This window comes from Chamaea fasciata, unplaced genomic scaffold (genome assembly GCF_029207755.1).
Source record: "Chamaea fasciata isolate MVZ Bird 193981 ecotype frontalis unplaced genomic scaffold, bChaFas1.0.hap1 SCAF_14, whole genome shotgun sequence".
Lineage (NCBI taxonomy): Eukaryota > Metazoa > Chordata > Aves > Passeriformes > Sylviidae > Chamaea > Chamaea fasciata.
This window is the reverse complement of record NW_027094099.1, coordinates 17,628,331-17,641,366: the sequence shown is the minus strand read 5'-3', so window position 1 is coordinate 17,641,366 and position 13,036 is coordinate 17,628,331. Positions and strand designations below refer to the sequence as shown.

Genomic DNA, 13,036 nt, shown 5'->3' with positions numbered 1-13,036 from the left:
TAACGAGTTGATCTTCCGAGCTGGTTCTGTGGGTAACAGTTGTGGAAGGAGGCAGGGGAAAGAAATTAGAAAATTTTATTTAAAGAGAATGGAAAGGAAACGGATACCCTGAAATACCTGGCATTTAAGTCTAGTTCTAGTACCCTGTATTAAAACGGAGAGTTACTGTTAGCTTGCCCTAAAAATGCACTTGAAAAAACCAGGTTGTACAGCTTTACTTTATCACATACTGGGAGGGGGCAACACTGCCTATGAATTCCATTTCTTAGGTAATATAATTGCCACTTCTTTAGGTGTTCTGCTTTTTAGGCTACGACATACTGATGCTCTCTTTTTAAATACACGCTCCCGGCTTTTCCAGTGCTTCCTTGGCTCAGGTCTGGCGGCACCGCGTTAAAAATGCATCATTCCCTTCCGCGGTGCAGAGCTCTAGTGCAGTGTTACACCCCGCACTGCTGCTCCTCTCACCATGCCGATGGGACCTGGAGGTGCAGCGGGCACCTGAGGAGCTGCCTGGGGAGCAGGAGGGTTTTCCGTGCCATTCCCACATGTCCCAGCCCTGAATGCGGCTCCCGGCCGGGAAGCTGCAGCGCGGGGCCGGGCCGGGCGATGGCAATGTCGGGCCGGCTTTGGGAGCGAGCCGGCGGGGACAGCTCTGCAGCGCCTGGAACGGGCACTTCTGAGTCATTCGGCTGAGGAAAGGCTGGGACTGGGCCGTGGCAGGACCAGAATAGGATGGGGAGGGGAAAAAAGGGAAAAAAAAAAAAAAAAGTGGATGCTGGAGCTGAGAAAGGAGTTTCCGCATCATTTGGGAAAATGTAGTGGTGCTGGAAATACTGTCACAGAGACAAATGCTACTGGTTGCCCAGTGAGATTTTTTCCACCCCGAGTCTGTTACATTGAATATATGAAGTATGCTCATTTTCCAGTGCCTGGGCAGTTTTTAAAGTATAAGTTTGAGGACTGGAACATTCATAATTAAAGTTTCTGGAGTATTTGGGGAGTAGTTCACTTCTGTAACTATTATTTTAAAATGTGGTGAAGAATATATCTTGTAGAAGGTACATCCTGCAAGTATTGGAGTGGGCTTGCTGAAGATCAAAATCAGTGGGAAAAAGAAGTGGTAATAATGCAAGATGGTCCTTCTTTCCTCTACAGGACAAAGTCTCCTATGTGGAAAAAGCTTTTTTCATTTGGTATTCAGGTTTTTTATTCCAAAAGGATGACATTTATTCTCTACGCACACACACACTGGCAGCTCAAGGACTTGGCTTTTTCATTGTGTAAAAATAGGATTACTGTTTTGTTAATCTGATTATGAATCTAAACCATGTGGGCCTGTCAAGTGGGCTCTCACCGGCTGGTCCGGGTGCTAATCTCGCTGGAGGGAGTGGGATGGGAGCGTGGAGATGAGCACACACCATGTGCATCCTCTGCAGATTTTGGAGAGCCCTCGGAATACTTCCTCCAGCCATCCCACAAGGAATTGAAAACATGCTGCATAAAAATGCCTTTATGCTTGTAGACTGTGTTGCAAAAGCAAAATATCATGTCTTTGGATATATAGTAACCATGATATATAGTGACAGCTATTGAGACCAAGAGCTGTATTAATAGGGAATGGCACTAAAATGTGATTATGCAGTATGACCTTTTGCTGCCATCCAGATTAAAAATACACTCTAGGCAGGTAACAGTGTTATAATTCCACTGGAAGAATTATGGCATGCTTTTCAAGTTTTCCCTAAATCTGCTTTTTTCCCTTTTTTTTCCAGCAGCTGCTGTATGCAAGAACAGGGGAGGGGGCAGAAGCAGTAAAAGGAGTATGTGCCTGCCTAGCACTTTGGAACAAGAGTTTGGCACAATAAGTGCCATAAAGGGAGGCATGTGGATGTGCTGTGGGAGTTGTGTGAGCATTGCAGCATTCCCAGGTGGCACCCCCTCTTCACAGCTGGACATGTCAGCCTTGCAGCTGGGGCTGTGATCTCCTATGAAATCTGGCTGTGCCTCCTCTCCAGGTCAAATCCTGGCACCAGGAAAGCTTCCCTTCCTTCTCCTGCCCCTTCTCAAGCATTCCCCGACCCCGCCTTGCACGTGGTGAGCTCCAGGACCACAATTGCTCTGGAGGTGCAGCGAGGTGGGAGCATGCCCAGGAGAGCTCTGGGCTGAGGAGATCCACCAGGGGAATGTGCTCCTCTGCTTCATCATTTCCATGTGTGCTGAAGTCGCACGGAGTTTTCAGTTCTGATGACTAACTTCTTTTCTTTGTGGGAAGAAGCCAACTGACAGCTCCTCAGCCCCAGCCCCAACCTTTCTCTTTTTTATTGCCTTTTTAACCACGCTAGCTCTGCCTTTTCCTGTAATTCATAGGCCACGGTGGCTTTCCCTTGAATCAGGAGATTTTTACAGCTGATTTGGAGCAGGCAGAAGGTATTCTTATTCCTGCTCATGGACTTGCCACATGTGCCTCTCTTGGAAAGGAGTGGCCTTGCTTTTTTTGTAGCTTGAATGTCTCTTGGTGTTGTGTATTTCAGGACCTGATGATCAGTGGGGAGAGGAGAGAAACAGAGTTTAATGAAGAACCTTTAAAAAGTGCAATAAAACATCCACAAGTGCAGAGTGGCACAGGCTGAGGATATCCCCTGGAAAGGACCAGTGCACCAGTAGTTAGAAATAATTGTGAAGCATTGCAAACCCTGGGAAGTAGAAAGGAATTAGAGTGGTGGCTGGGGAGGGTGTTGCTGCAATGGTGTTGCTGCCCTTCCCGGCTTTACCTGCCTCGTGTGTATTCCAGTTTGGACTGTTCTTCCTTTCGCTTTCACCATTTAGTTCTTCTCTTCCTCTTCACACAAGCACATCTCTCTCAATCCATCTCTGTTCTGTCCATGGGCAAACAAAAGTTGTCATCCTGCTCTTCCTTCCTGTTCACTGTTTGGATTTCTTATCTAGATTCTATTTGTACTCAATTTTATTATCGTTTAATACCATAAATCCAGGTGGCACTTTCCTTGTGGTATTTGGGCTCGTGACATCACGAGTTCATCTGTGCTGACCTCGGTATGAGGATTGCACCATCACAAGAGCAATAAACCCCAAACAAAAGCATTTTTTTCAAGATATATCATCAAGCTCATTAGATAAGCAGATTGTGTCATTACCTGCTCAATCCCAGAAGTGAGACAGTTATTTGTGATCATAAAAAATCTGTCATGGATGTGTCTTTTGGCTTGTTGCTGTAGAGTATTAATGTGGTGCGACATCCTCTTTTGCAATGGTTCTTGCTCAAGAGGTTGCTGGTTACACCAAGACTTTCTTCTGCTCAGCTCGTTGTGGATGACATCATGATATAAATAAAATTTAAAATGGAAAAGACTGGCAATTGGAAAGGCCCAAGTGGGCAGGAAATGGAAGAAACCACAATGATAAGCAGGAGGTCAGTGGGTGGTACTTGATAAGTTTCTTCTGTTGAGACTAGAAGGTTTTTTTCCTGTGAAATGTAGGGGGTTTGTGGCTGCAGCATTTGAAGCTGAAGTGCTCTGTAGATGAAATGCACGTGGAGTTCAGTGTGGACAAAGGAAAAGGAAATCTTCAGACAATACAGAAAAAAATCTTCAATCTGTTGAGCACTCACAGTAGCTTGCAGATGGAAACAGACTGACCTATTTCTGGTCGGTTTAATTAGCAAGGTGGGAAAAAACAGGGACTGCCTGTGCCTTGGCCCCCTGGCACCAGACCTTGTGCTGCACAAATGCACCGGTGCCAGGCAAGCAGGGCTGGAAGGCAGCTCCTCACTGCCTGCATCCCCTCGGTCTGTGTGTGTGCTGTTGGGCAGAGCCGGGGCTCGGGCAGCAGGGACCCGACCTGGTGCCTATCCTGGATCTGTGTCCCAGTGTTTTCCCATCCTAATCTGAAGGGCTGGGCTCCCAGTTCTGCCCCGAGCCAGGGTTCTGCCATGGGGTCTTGGTGCAGGCTGGTAGGATGCCTGTCTTGGGGTTATGCCCAGGATCTCAGTCCCTGTCCCCAAAGCTGAGCATCCACATTCCCTTGGCCTCCTGCCCCTCTTGATCTGGACAGCCGGGCTGGTGTCCCAGTTCTGAGGTCTCCCAGAGAAGGATGCTGGGCCAGGTTCCCTGTCCCCTGTGTGGAATGCTTGGTTAAGGTGCCGGTCCCTGTCACAGAACACGGTTCGGGTTGGAAGAGCCCTTAACACTCATCTCATTCCAACCCCTGCCCTGGGGCAGCAGGGACACCTTCCCACACACCAGGCTGCTCCGAGCCCCGTCCAACCTAGCCTGGAACGCTTCCAGAGATGGGGCGGGACGCCCAGCGGTGCCGCTGCAGGGTGGCGCTCCGGGAGCTGCCTGGCGTGCGCGGCTCACACCGCGGCTCCCGGCGCCCCCTCCCCACGGCTGCGTCCCGGAGCCCCGTGCGGGGCGGGGGCTGCACGGCGGCGGCTCCGCCACGGCCGGGCGGGGCCAGGGGCAGCGCGGCGGGGCCGCACACGGCGCCTGTGCCGAGGGGCAGGGCCGGGGAGGCGGGCGGCCCCCCGCTCCCCTCCCTCCGCTTCCCGTCCCTGCCCCTTCCCCCATGGCGGCGCTGGGCGCCTCGGCGCGGCTGGCGGCGGCGGCGGCGCTGTGAGCAGCGGGCCGGGCGGGCATGGCGGGCCGCGGCCGCCGCGCCTGGCTCAGCGTCCTGCTGGGGCTGGTGCTGGGCTTCGTGCTCGCATCGCGCCTCGTCCTGCCCCGCGCCTCCGAGCTGGCGGCGGCGGCGCGGCCCCACCGAGCCCGCCCGCAGGGCTGCCGCCCGCCGCCCGCCGCCGCCGCCGCCGCCCCGCCGCGCCGCCCCGGCCCGCCGGCACAGAGCTTCCTCTTCGTGGGGGTCATGACGGCGCAGAAGTACCTGCGGAGCCGCGCCGTGGCCGCGCACCGGTGAGCGGCAGGGGCCCCGCGGCGCCCGGCGGGGATGGGGGTCCGGTGGGCAGCGTTGGGCTGGGGTCCGGGATGGGCTTGGGGTCGGTTTGGGTGGGCTCGACTCGTCTCAACTCGGTTCGGTCACGTTCAGCTGAGCTGGGTTTGGCTCGGTTCGGTCCCATTCAGCCTAGCCAGGCTTGGCTCGGTTCCGTCCCATTCAGCCGAGCTGGGCTTGGCTCGATTCGGTCCCATTCAGCCGAGCTGGGCTCGGCTCGGTTCGGTCCCATTCAGCTGGACTCGGGCCGGTCGGTTCCCCCGGGGTAAAACCGCCCGGCCCGGGATGCCCTTGTAGCCAGGATGCCCCCGGGGCGGGTGCCAGCGAGCCTCGGGGCACGCTCAGCCCCAGGCGCACGGAGGGAGCCCCGGCGCGCTCTCCGGGCGGGCTGCGGGAGGAGCGGTGCCCCGAGCGCTGCTCCGCTGCCCGGGCAGCTCGGCACAGACGCGAGGGGTCGAGTGAGTCGCGTTGCCGCTCCCGCAGGGTCTGGCTCAGCCGGGTTCCACCTGGCAGGTGACCCCGGTGACCTTGCCTGAGGGTCAGGCAGCCCCGCCGATGCGAGGGGACACTGACTGCCGGTCACCGGCGGAGACACGGGCGTCAGAGCGTGTCCCTCAGTGCCTCTGCCTTGGGCGCCGCTGCGCCACGCTGGTACGGTCCCTGGCTGCTGCTTGTGGAGCGAGCTGACAGCCTGATGGTAACAGAAATAAAGTTTGGAGACTGCTGTAATCCCCTGGACAGGGAAGCAGAGACCACTGTGCCAAGCCGAAAGTGTGTGCTTGGGAATGAGACCCAGAGCAGGCATCTGGGAACAAAGAGTAAAATCCACCCCGGCTCTTCGCAGCCGCTGCTGAGGCTCGACCAGGTAGTGAAACAGCTCGGATGAGGAGAGTCAGCCTGGGTGAAACGCTCCGTGTATCAAACTGGTTGAGCTAATGCAGGAACCAGGGTCTCCGAGCCGTGTGTTCTGTTACCTGAGCACACCTCCTTTGGGAGTAGGAACAGTCTTGGTGCTTTGCACTGTGTGCTGCTCACCGTGGTCCCCAGGTGTAGCTGGGTATGGCTGTGAGTGCCACGGGCTAACGGGAATTCTGTCCAGAGCCTCAGCAGCATCAGGATAATCATCTCTTCCGTGAAAGATGCGTGTGTGGCTTTGGTGAAACTCTGCTCTGCTGGAATATGCTGGGATGTGCTCATAGCTCTGGTGTGTGCGCCAGCAGGCAGTGCTGGGAGGCTGCACGGGAAGCCGCCTCGGGAAATCCGAAAGAGTTAAGAGCTAAAATGTCAGCTCGGGTTTACCCCAGCTCTGGCTGAGCCAGCACCCTCGGAGGAGCAGCCAGGAGCTCTGGGGCAGATCTTTAATAAAACGTCCCCTTTAGTCTTGTGCTAGAACAAACCCTTCTCCATGTCCTGCGTGCCCGGGCTGAAAAGTACTTGACCCTTATTGAGCAGTAAGAACAGGATGGCAAAACTATGTATTGACTTGTTAAAAGTCAGTATGATGGGCCATCATACCATCGTTCCCAGCTCAGCTCTGGTTTCAGGAAATCTGTCTTTATATCAGCATCAAATGCAGTAAAATTGCTTTATTTGGGCAATCTGAGGCATACTGTCCAACAGCGATGGTTTTAATGGAAACTTAATTCCTTCTTCAGCAGTAGACCTGTAATTAAGTTACAGAGAGCGCATGATTGTTACTTTGAAATGGGTGAAGGAATCTGTTTCTTCAGGGTTTTGTTCTTCATCATGTGGGATGGAGCATTTTGGATTGCAAATCTCACGGGCTGTGTAATTTAGATTTACATACAGAGAGGCTGGAGTCGTGTTGGGACATCAAGGTAGCAGGTTTTACGGCAGAATAGTTTGTCTGCCATCCATCAGATTTTGCATCAAGAATTCGGAAAAGGGGAAATTTATCACTGTGTTGGCCAGAGTGTTCTTTGGGGAGGAATTCACTTTGCTGGTAGGGGAAGGATTCTTCACCCTGGTTTTGCCTGTGCTTGCTGAAGAGTCTCAAGCTGTGGCGGAGCTGGGTTTAGAGAACAAGATCTGCAACATCTGCTCACGCAAAACAATGCCTAAAGACGCAACTTAACAAATTCAGCTAATGGAATCGGGCTCCTTCAGCCCTTAGATGGAGATCTGAGTATCGCTTTTTACTACACTGCTATTCTAGACCTCTAGAGATGATGTCTGTTCTTGGAAGAGACAGATAAAGAGACTCTTAGTAGGGCTAAATGCGTTTTTCTCACCTCCGTTGGTGAAAGAAATGAGCTAATGTCCTGGTGACAGGAAGACATCTTTGGGGGAAGATGGGGAGGGGGGAAGAGGAAGACAAACCTGAAATCTTAAATGGCTTTTGATTGCCATGAAGTACTCGAGCAGACAATTGCTGGGATTACTACATTGACAAAGCATCCTGGTGAGCTGAATCGCTGGCACAGCCAGTGAAATGGGAAGCTGCTAGCAAGGCATTCCCGGGGTGGCAGCGTGTGCAGAGCCTTGATACCACGCTGAAAGGAATTAGGGATTCAGAGGCTGAATACCTCCAAATTGCTGTGGCTCAAAGGCCATTTACAGACACAGCTAAAAGGGACCGGAGCGGAAAGCATTTGCTGATCCTGGCTGCTGTGAATCCAGATAGGGTCTAACAAGAGGGGAAGCAATCCACTTCCTGAGCATCAATCATGAGCAAAATGACCACTGCAAGGCAAAACAGGCCTGCTGGATTTTCGGGAGCCGCCGGCTCTTTGTAACAGTCGTGCTTTTGTAGTCTGTGAGGCAGAGAATAAGCTTTAGATCCACAGGTTTTCGGAGGGCAGATTTGCAGCCTCAGCAGTGATTGCAGCTGACAGCCAGGTTAGCAGAGCTTCCCTTCCAGGAGGCCGGTGAAGTGCAGCAGCAGGAACCACGGTGTCACTTGGAAGGACAAGGAATAGTCAGGAAAAGAGCTGGGCAGGAAGGAGTTAAAGGCATGGCTGGGGTTCAGGGAAAGTGCAACAATATGTGCTAATGGTTTTGCAGTTGAGGGGAGTTGTCCTAAAAGAGCTGCAGGAAGGAGAGGATGGGAATAAGCAGTCTCCCAGAAGATTTAAGTCTGCTGTCTCAGGAACAGAAATATCAGGCAGTTAACCCCTTTTTTTTTTTTTTTTTTTTTTTTCCGTTTGCGTAGCAACTAGATTTCCTGGGAAACGTGGCAGGAGAGTGGTGTGAATGCAGTTAATGGCGAGATGTGTGCGGCTGGCCTTTGGCAGCATCTCTGCAGGAACACAGCTGCAGCACTTCTCGGTTTGGGACAGTCCCCACGGCACCGTCAAGTGCCACGAGGACCATGAGTGATGCCCGGGGCTGGTGCTAAGCCATCCCTGTCCTGTGGCAGAAGGATGCCCTTCGGAGGCTCCATTGCAAACGTGCTGCCTCCGTTGGTGGTGGCTTACAGGAAGCTGTGTGCGCTGAGATCCAAATACCTGAGTGCTCGGAAGAGCTTAAGTGAAAGGCAGCCAGAAGGATTTGGGTGGGGTGTAAGGGAGTTTGTGTTATCTGTCCAAGCCTGCACTTACACGTTGTTGTGCTGCTCATGAATTCAGATCTGGATCTGTTGGGTGATTTGGCCTGTTCTGGTTGCTGGTGAAGGGATGTGATGGGTTGTGGAGGGGGCCCTGAGAAGTGACTTTGAATGTCGTGCCAGCACAGTACGTGTTTTACTTCATGTGTGAATCCTGCCGCATTCTGCAGTAGTGAGAACTCGGTGTCCTGCTCAGGTGCCCTCCACCAGAAACATGATGTACTTGGGATTTCTGACCAGTGACCTAAAATTTGTGAGGATGTTTAAGGAACGGTATGAAAGAAACACAGTGAGAGCAACTGTCATTGATACAGGGGGGGTAAGTAAAACAAAGTCACCTACACCCCCCCAAAATAACCCTACGGCCCAAAACTCTGAGACACTTGGGCATTGATCTTAGCCTGACTCGCTGACTGTCTGTGTGCCTGTGAGTGATGGATCCCTTTCTGTCCCTGTGTCCACAAGGAATGTGGATCGATAGATTTGCATGGACAGAAAACTGGCATCACTCAAAATTGGAGGAGTTTAGTTTCAAGGACTCAAAGAGCTGTGGAAGCTACTTAAAGCAACTGCTGAAAGCAATCCTGCAGAAACCTGAAAGGAACTTTTCCTCAAAATTCAAATTCTGTAATGCAGATCCTAGTGACAGAGATCTGGAAATCTACAAAACCAGCTTTTTTTGGTGACCTCCCACACTGGTTATCTACAATACCACGTGCAGGAGCAGCATGCTGGTTTCCATGCTCAGTTCTCCTGCCTAAGCTGTGGTTCGTTGCTTCTTCTCTTGTAGCAAATGTTGTTGGAAAAATGGGACCTTGAAGAACAGTTATGCCAAACTAGCCCTAATTCAGCACGGAATTTAGCTGCATTCAAGACATCAGCCTTTTATGTCTGTTGTCTTGCTGAGTTCTTCACAAATTATGATTTTCTTCAGCGTAATTATAGAAGATGACTATTTCTCAAAACTTTAAATGATTTCTCTGATCTCCTCTGAGGGAACTTCCTGAGCTGCAGACAAAAACCAAATACATTTTTTGTCATAGTCTTCAGCTTGGGCCTCTACAAAGGGAGCACTGTCTGCATAACGCCACTGACTGTGCTTCTGCCGAGTCTGCAGAGCTGATAACAAAGCAAGATAATGCAAATAAATAATAAATACCTGAAACTGAAGTTAAAACATTCCAGATCTGTTCTGCTCCTGCTGCAAGCTGTGCTTTTAAGCTTCTTTTTAAAAGAAGAAATAACTTCTGACAACATTTCATGGCTACAGCTGTGGTCACCTTTTAGAAAATACTGGGGTTTTTTTAACAGTCTTGGTGTGCAAAAGGTTTTCTGTATTTCACGAGTACCTGGGAGCCAGCTGGGGTGAAATCTTTTCACCCAGTTTGCTTGTGACTCGCTTAGTCTAGGGTACACATAGGATATCCAGTGTGCAAAACTGGGTGAGGGAGGGATGGTAAAATTGATTTGGTGGCCACCAGTACTGGAGCATTACTGGACTCATGTTCTCTGCTTAGAGCTTTTTTCCTGAGGAAGCATTACTCATTTTGTTTGTGTTTGTCTAATTTTCACTTTTATTTCCTTGTCAACACAGCCTTCTGGTTTGTGGAGTTCTGTGCCCTGTGCACTGAGAGAAACCAGGTCACACAGCATCGTGCAGGTTTTTTACCTCCTGGGGAGAGTAATAGAGAGCTTTGCTGTCCTGATTCATGCACATCCTCCTTCCTAAGCAGCAGATTCAGATTACACGGGGGAGATAAGGTTGGGATCTGTCAGGGTTTTTAAATGACCGGTTCAGTACGGTATCAGTTGTATTCACAGGCTGATATTTCTCTCTGGACAGAGTTGAAATGGCTTTGACTGAAGCCCTCAGTGATTGATCACTGCAGCCCAGGTGGTCCCTGCAGGTGCAGATACAGGAGTCTGGTGGCAGAAATGTTCTATCAGTGTGTGCTTTAAACAGCTCAGGGTAACTGGGTGGTGGGGAAGAAGGAGGGTGTCAAATTTCAATAGAAGTATATATATATTTTTTTTAAAAATTATTATCAAACATACAGTTCTTTTGCAGATAGAACGTGCCAGTCTTATTTTGATGAAAGTGAGGTAAGTGATGTCCTGGAAGAGGATGTTGGTAGGGCCACAGAGGTGGGGAGATGGTGAGACAAGAGCTCTGTGGTCAGGAGCTCAAGGGTCAGGTTGCTGCCCATAACCTGAGAGCAGACAAGGTAAACTAGAGTGGAGGTGGGAGGACTGGCAAGAAATGTAGGCTTTACATACTGAACTACAGAATTGCGGGTGACAGAGAGCCAGGTCTGATTATTTGCAACATTGGATTAAAAAAAGAAAGTTAAAAGCAGCTTTGATCAGAATTCATCCCTTCATTTATCAGTCCTTAGATCTGCTGATAACTGGGGTCAGAAAAACCTACTTACAGTTCATCTCACCCTCTCTGGTTTGGCTTCTTTGGCCGAGTGCAACAACGCGTTTCCTGAGCAAACTGTTCTCCCTGTATTCTGTCCCCAAAAAAGGGCCACAGCTCACTGTGGCTTCGACGTGAGGAGCAGCCCGTGGTGACTCCATTGTCTCAGCCTCTGCCCGAGCCGTGCTCGTGTTGACACAGACACTCAGGCTGTTTTCCCATGTGGGAGTGTTTCGTCCCTTTGGGTTCAAACAATCGCTCAAAGCCACGGTCACAAATAACACGTTGAGTTGTCTCATCCTAGAGATTGTGTTGCTGCAGGAGGTGAACAAAGGCTCAGTCAAGCTGTGCTGGTGCACGGTCGATGTGGTTGACATGAGATCCCAAGGCTGGAGTAATGTTGTGGTGCTGACCCAGGTCACACAGAGGTCCTTGGGATGGGGATATTGTTAGGGCACGGTCTTTCTGTCCCCGTTGTGCTCTTCGCACATGCAGGAATGTCTCTGTTTTACCCCTGGTCTAATGTGAAACCTAAACAGGGCTCATATGGAAAGATGGGCTCAAACTGGCTTTGAGATGAGGGGTTTAGTGCAATAGGAAGGCTGGGAAGCAAGCATGCCAGGGTTTATGGATGTGTATGCATTCTGTTCCCTTTCTGTTGAATGGGAGCTCTTCTCTTGATAATAGCTAGTGGTTCTTGAGGGGAGGATATCTGTTTGGAGAGCAGGGAGTAAATTTAAGCTGGGAATCGACAGAAGGGCTTGATGATTTCCAGAGAGGATCTAAAGCTTGGAGTGGTGGAAGACATCCTGTGTTGCCTGTAGATTTATAGTCTTGATAAAGGCAGATCTTTCAGGATATGAAGAGCAAGTCTGAAAATACGTTGTTTGCTTTTGAATAAAAAAGCAAACAAACAAATTTCCATAGGACTTTAGTTTATACCTTCAGCCTGGTGGTTGTCTGCAAAATGTCCTGGGTCCACCCAAATGAGCTGCATTTCTCAGTAACGCCTTCTGTCCTTTCTTTCTGGGACACTAAAATTTAAATGCATCTTTAGTGAAGAGAAGTCTTTTAAGCTTAGACTGGGAGTTGATATGGGAAGAGCTGTGGGTGATTTGTATGTGGAGTGTGGGCGTCAGAAAATAAACAGCAGAACTTCCTTAATAGTTAGTGGAAGTTCAGGATATGACCATGTCTCCTTTTAAAAACGGGCAGTTCTCAGTGCTTTAACAGGATATGATTTATAACCAGTAGTACTGTGCATTAATTGCATCGCTGATGATTAGTGGCCTCATCACCTCAGTTGTGAACTCAGTAGGAATGTTTCCATTTGCTTTACTCTGGGCTCTTCTGGGAAGCTCGGATCTAAACTTTAGCTATGAAACACTACCCGTGGCAGTAAGAAATCCAGAAGACAAAGCTTTTAAAGTAATTGGGTGATATTCATTACACACAGTGGAATTAGTGAGAAACTGTTAAGGTGTCAAAGTTGATATTTGGGTAGTCTCATTAAATACCCCTGCATTTTCTGATGGAACTTAAGGAATAATTCTCATGAAGTATTTTAACATTTCAGGCTTTATGTAACAGCTAATTCTAGAGATTACAGATTTCAGATGGTCTGTGCTACCCAAAATCTGCTCAGGTGTTGGCAAGAAGCCTGTGCTGAGAGGCATCTGGTCAGAATGACAGTGATGCATTGAGGGAATACTGTGTCCTTTACCTTGAAAGTGTTTTCACATCAGCTTTAGGTTATATTCTCTGTATAGTCACCAAATAAAATTGTAAGTTATTCTCCCTGTATGTAAAAAGGGGAAAAACCTGTTGGTGTGCCAACTAAAATAGTTTTCTGTGAGTTTCTGTGAGGGGTATGTGATCTCTTATCCCAGACAGAATCTCAGAAAATGGTACTGCAAGCTTAAAATGAATAATTTTTGAGGGCAAGGCTGTAGCAGTTACGTGACTGAAAATCCTCCCTGGAGGAGGCTGTGCTGTGCCTTGAGGAATCATCCTACAGCTCTTCCTGCGCTATCAGTGACCCAGTTTACCCACGCAGGTGGGTTGGATTTGTCAGAGAGGAGCACGGA

General features: G+C 49.9%; 1 protein-coding gene across 1 annotated transcript in view; it reads left to right on the top strand.

Moving 5' to 3' along the window:
- The first annotated feature begins 4,656 nt into the window (after nucleotides 1-4,656).
- CHSY1 (chondroitin sulfate synthase 1) overlaps nucleotides 4,657-13,036 on the top strand; it is a 76,506-nt gene continuing 68,126 nt past the window's right edge. Inside the window, exon 1 of the mRNA XM_066196703.1 lies at nucleotides 4,657-4,928. Coding sequence (XP_066052800.1) covers nucleotides 4,657-4,928 — 272 coding nt within the window. The remainder of the gene's footprint in view (nucleotides 4,929-13,036) is intronic.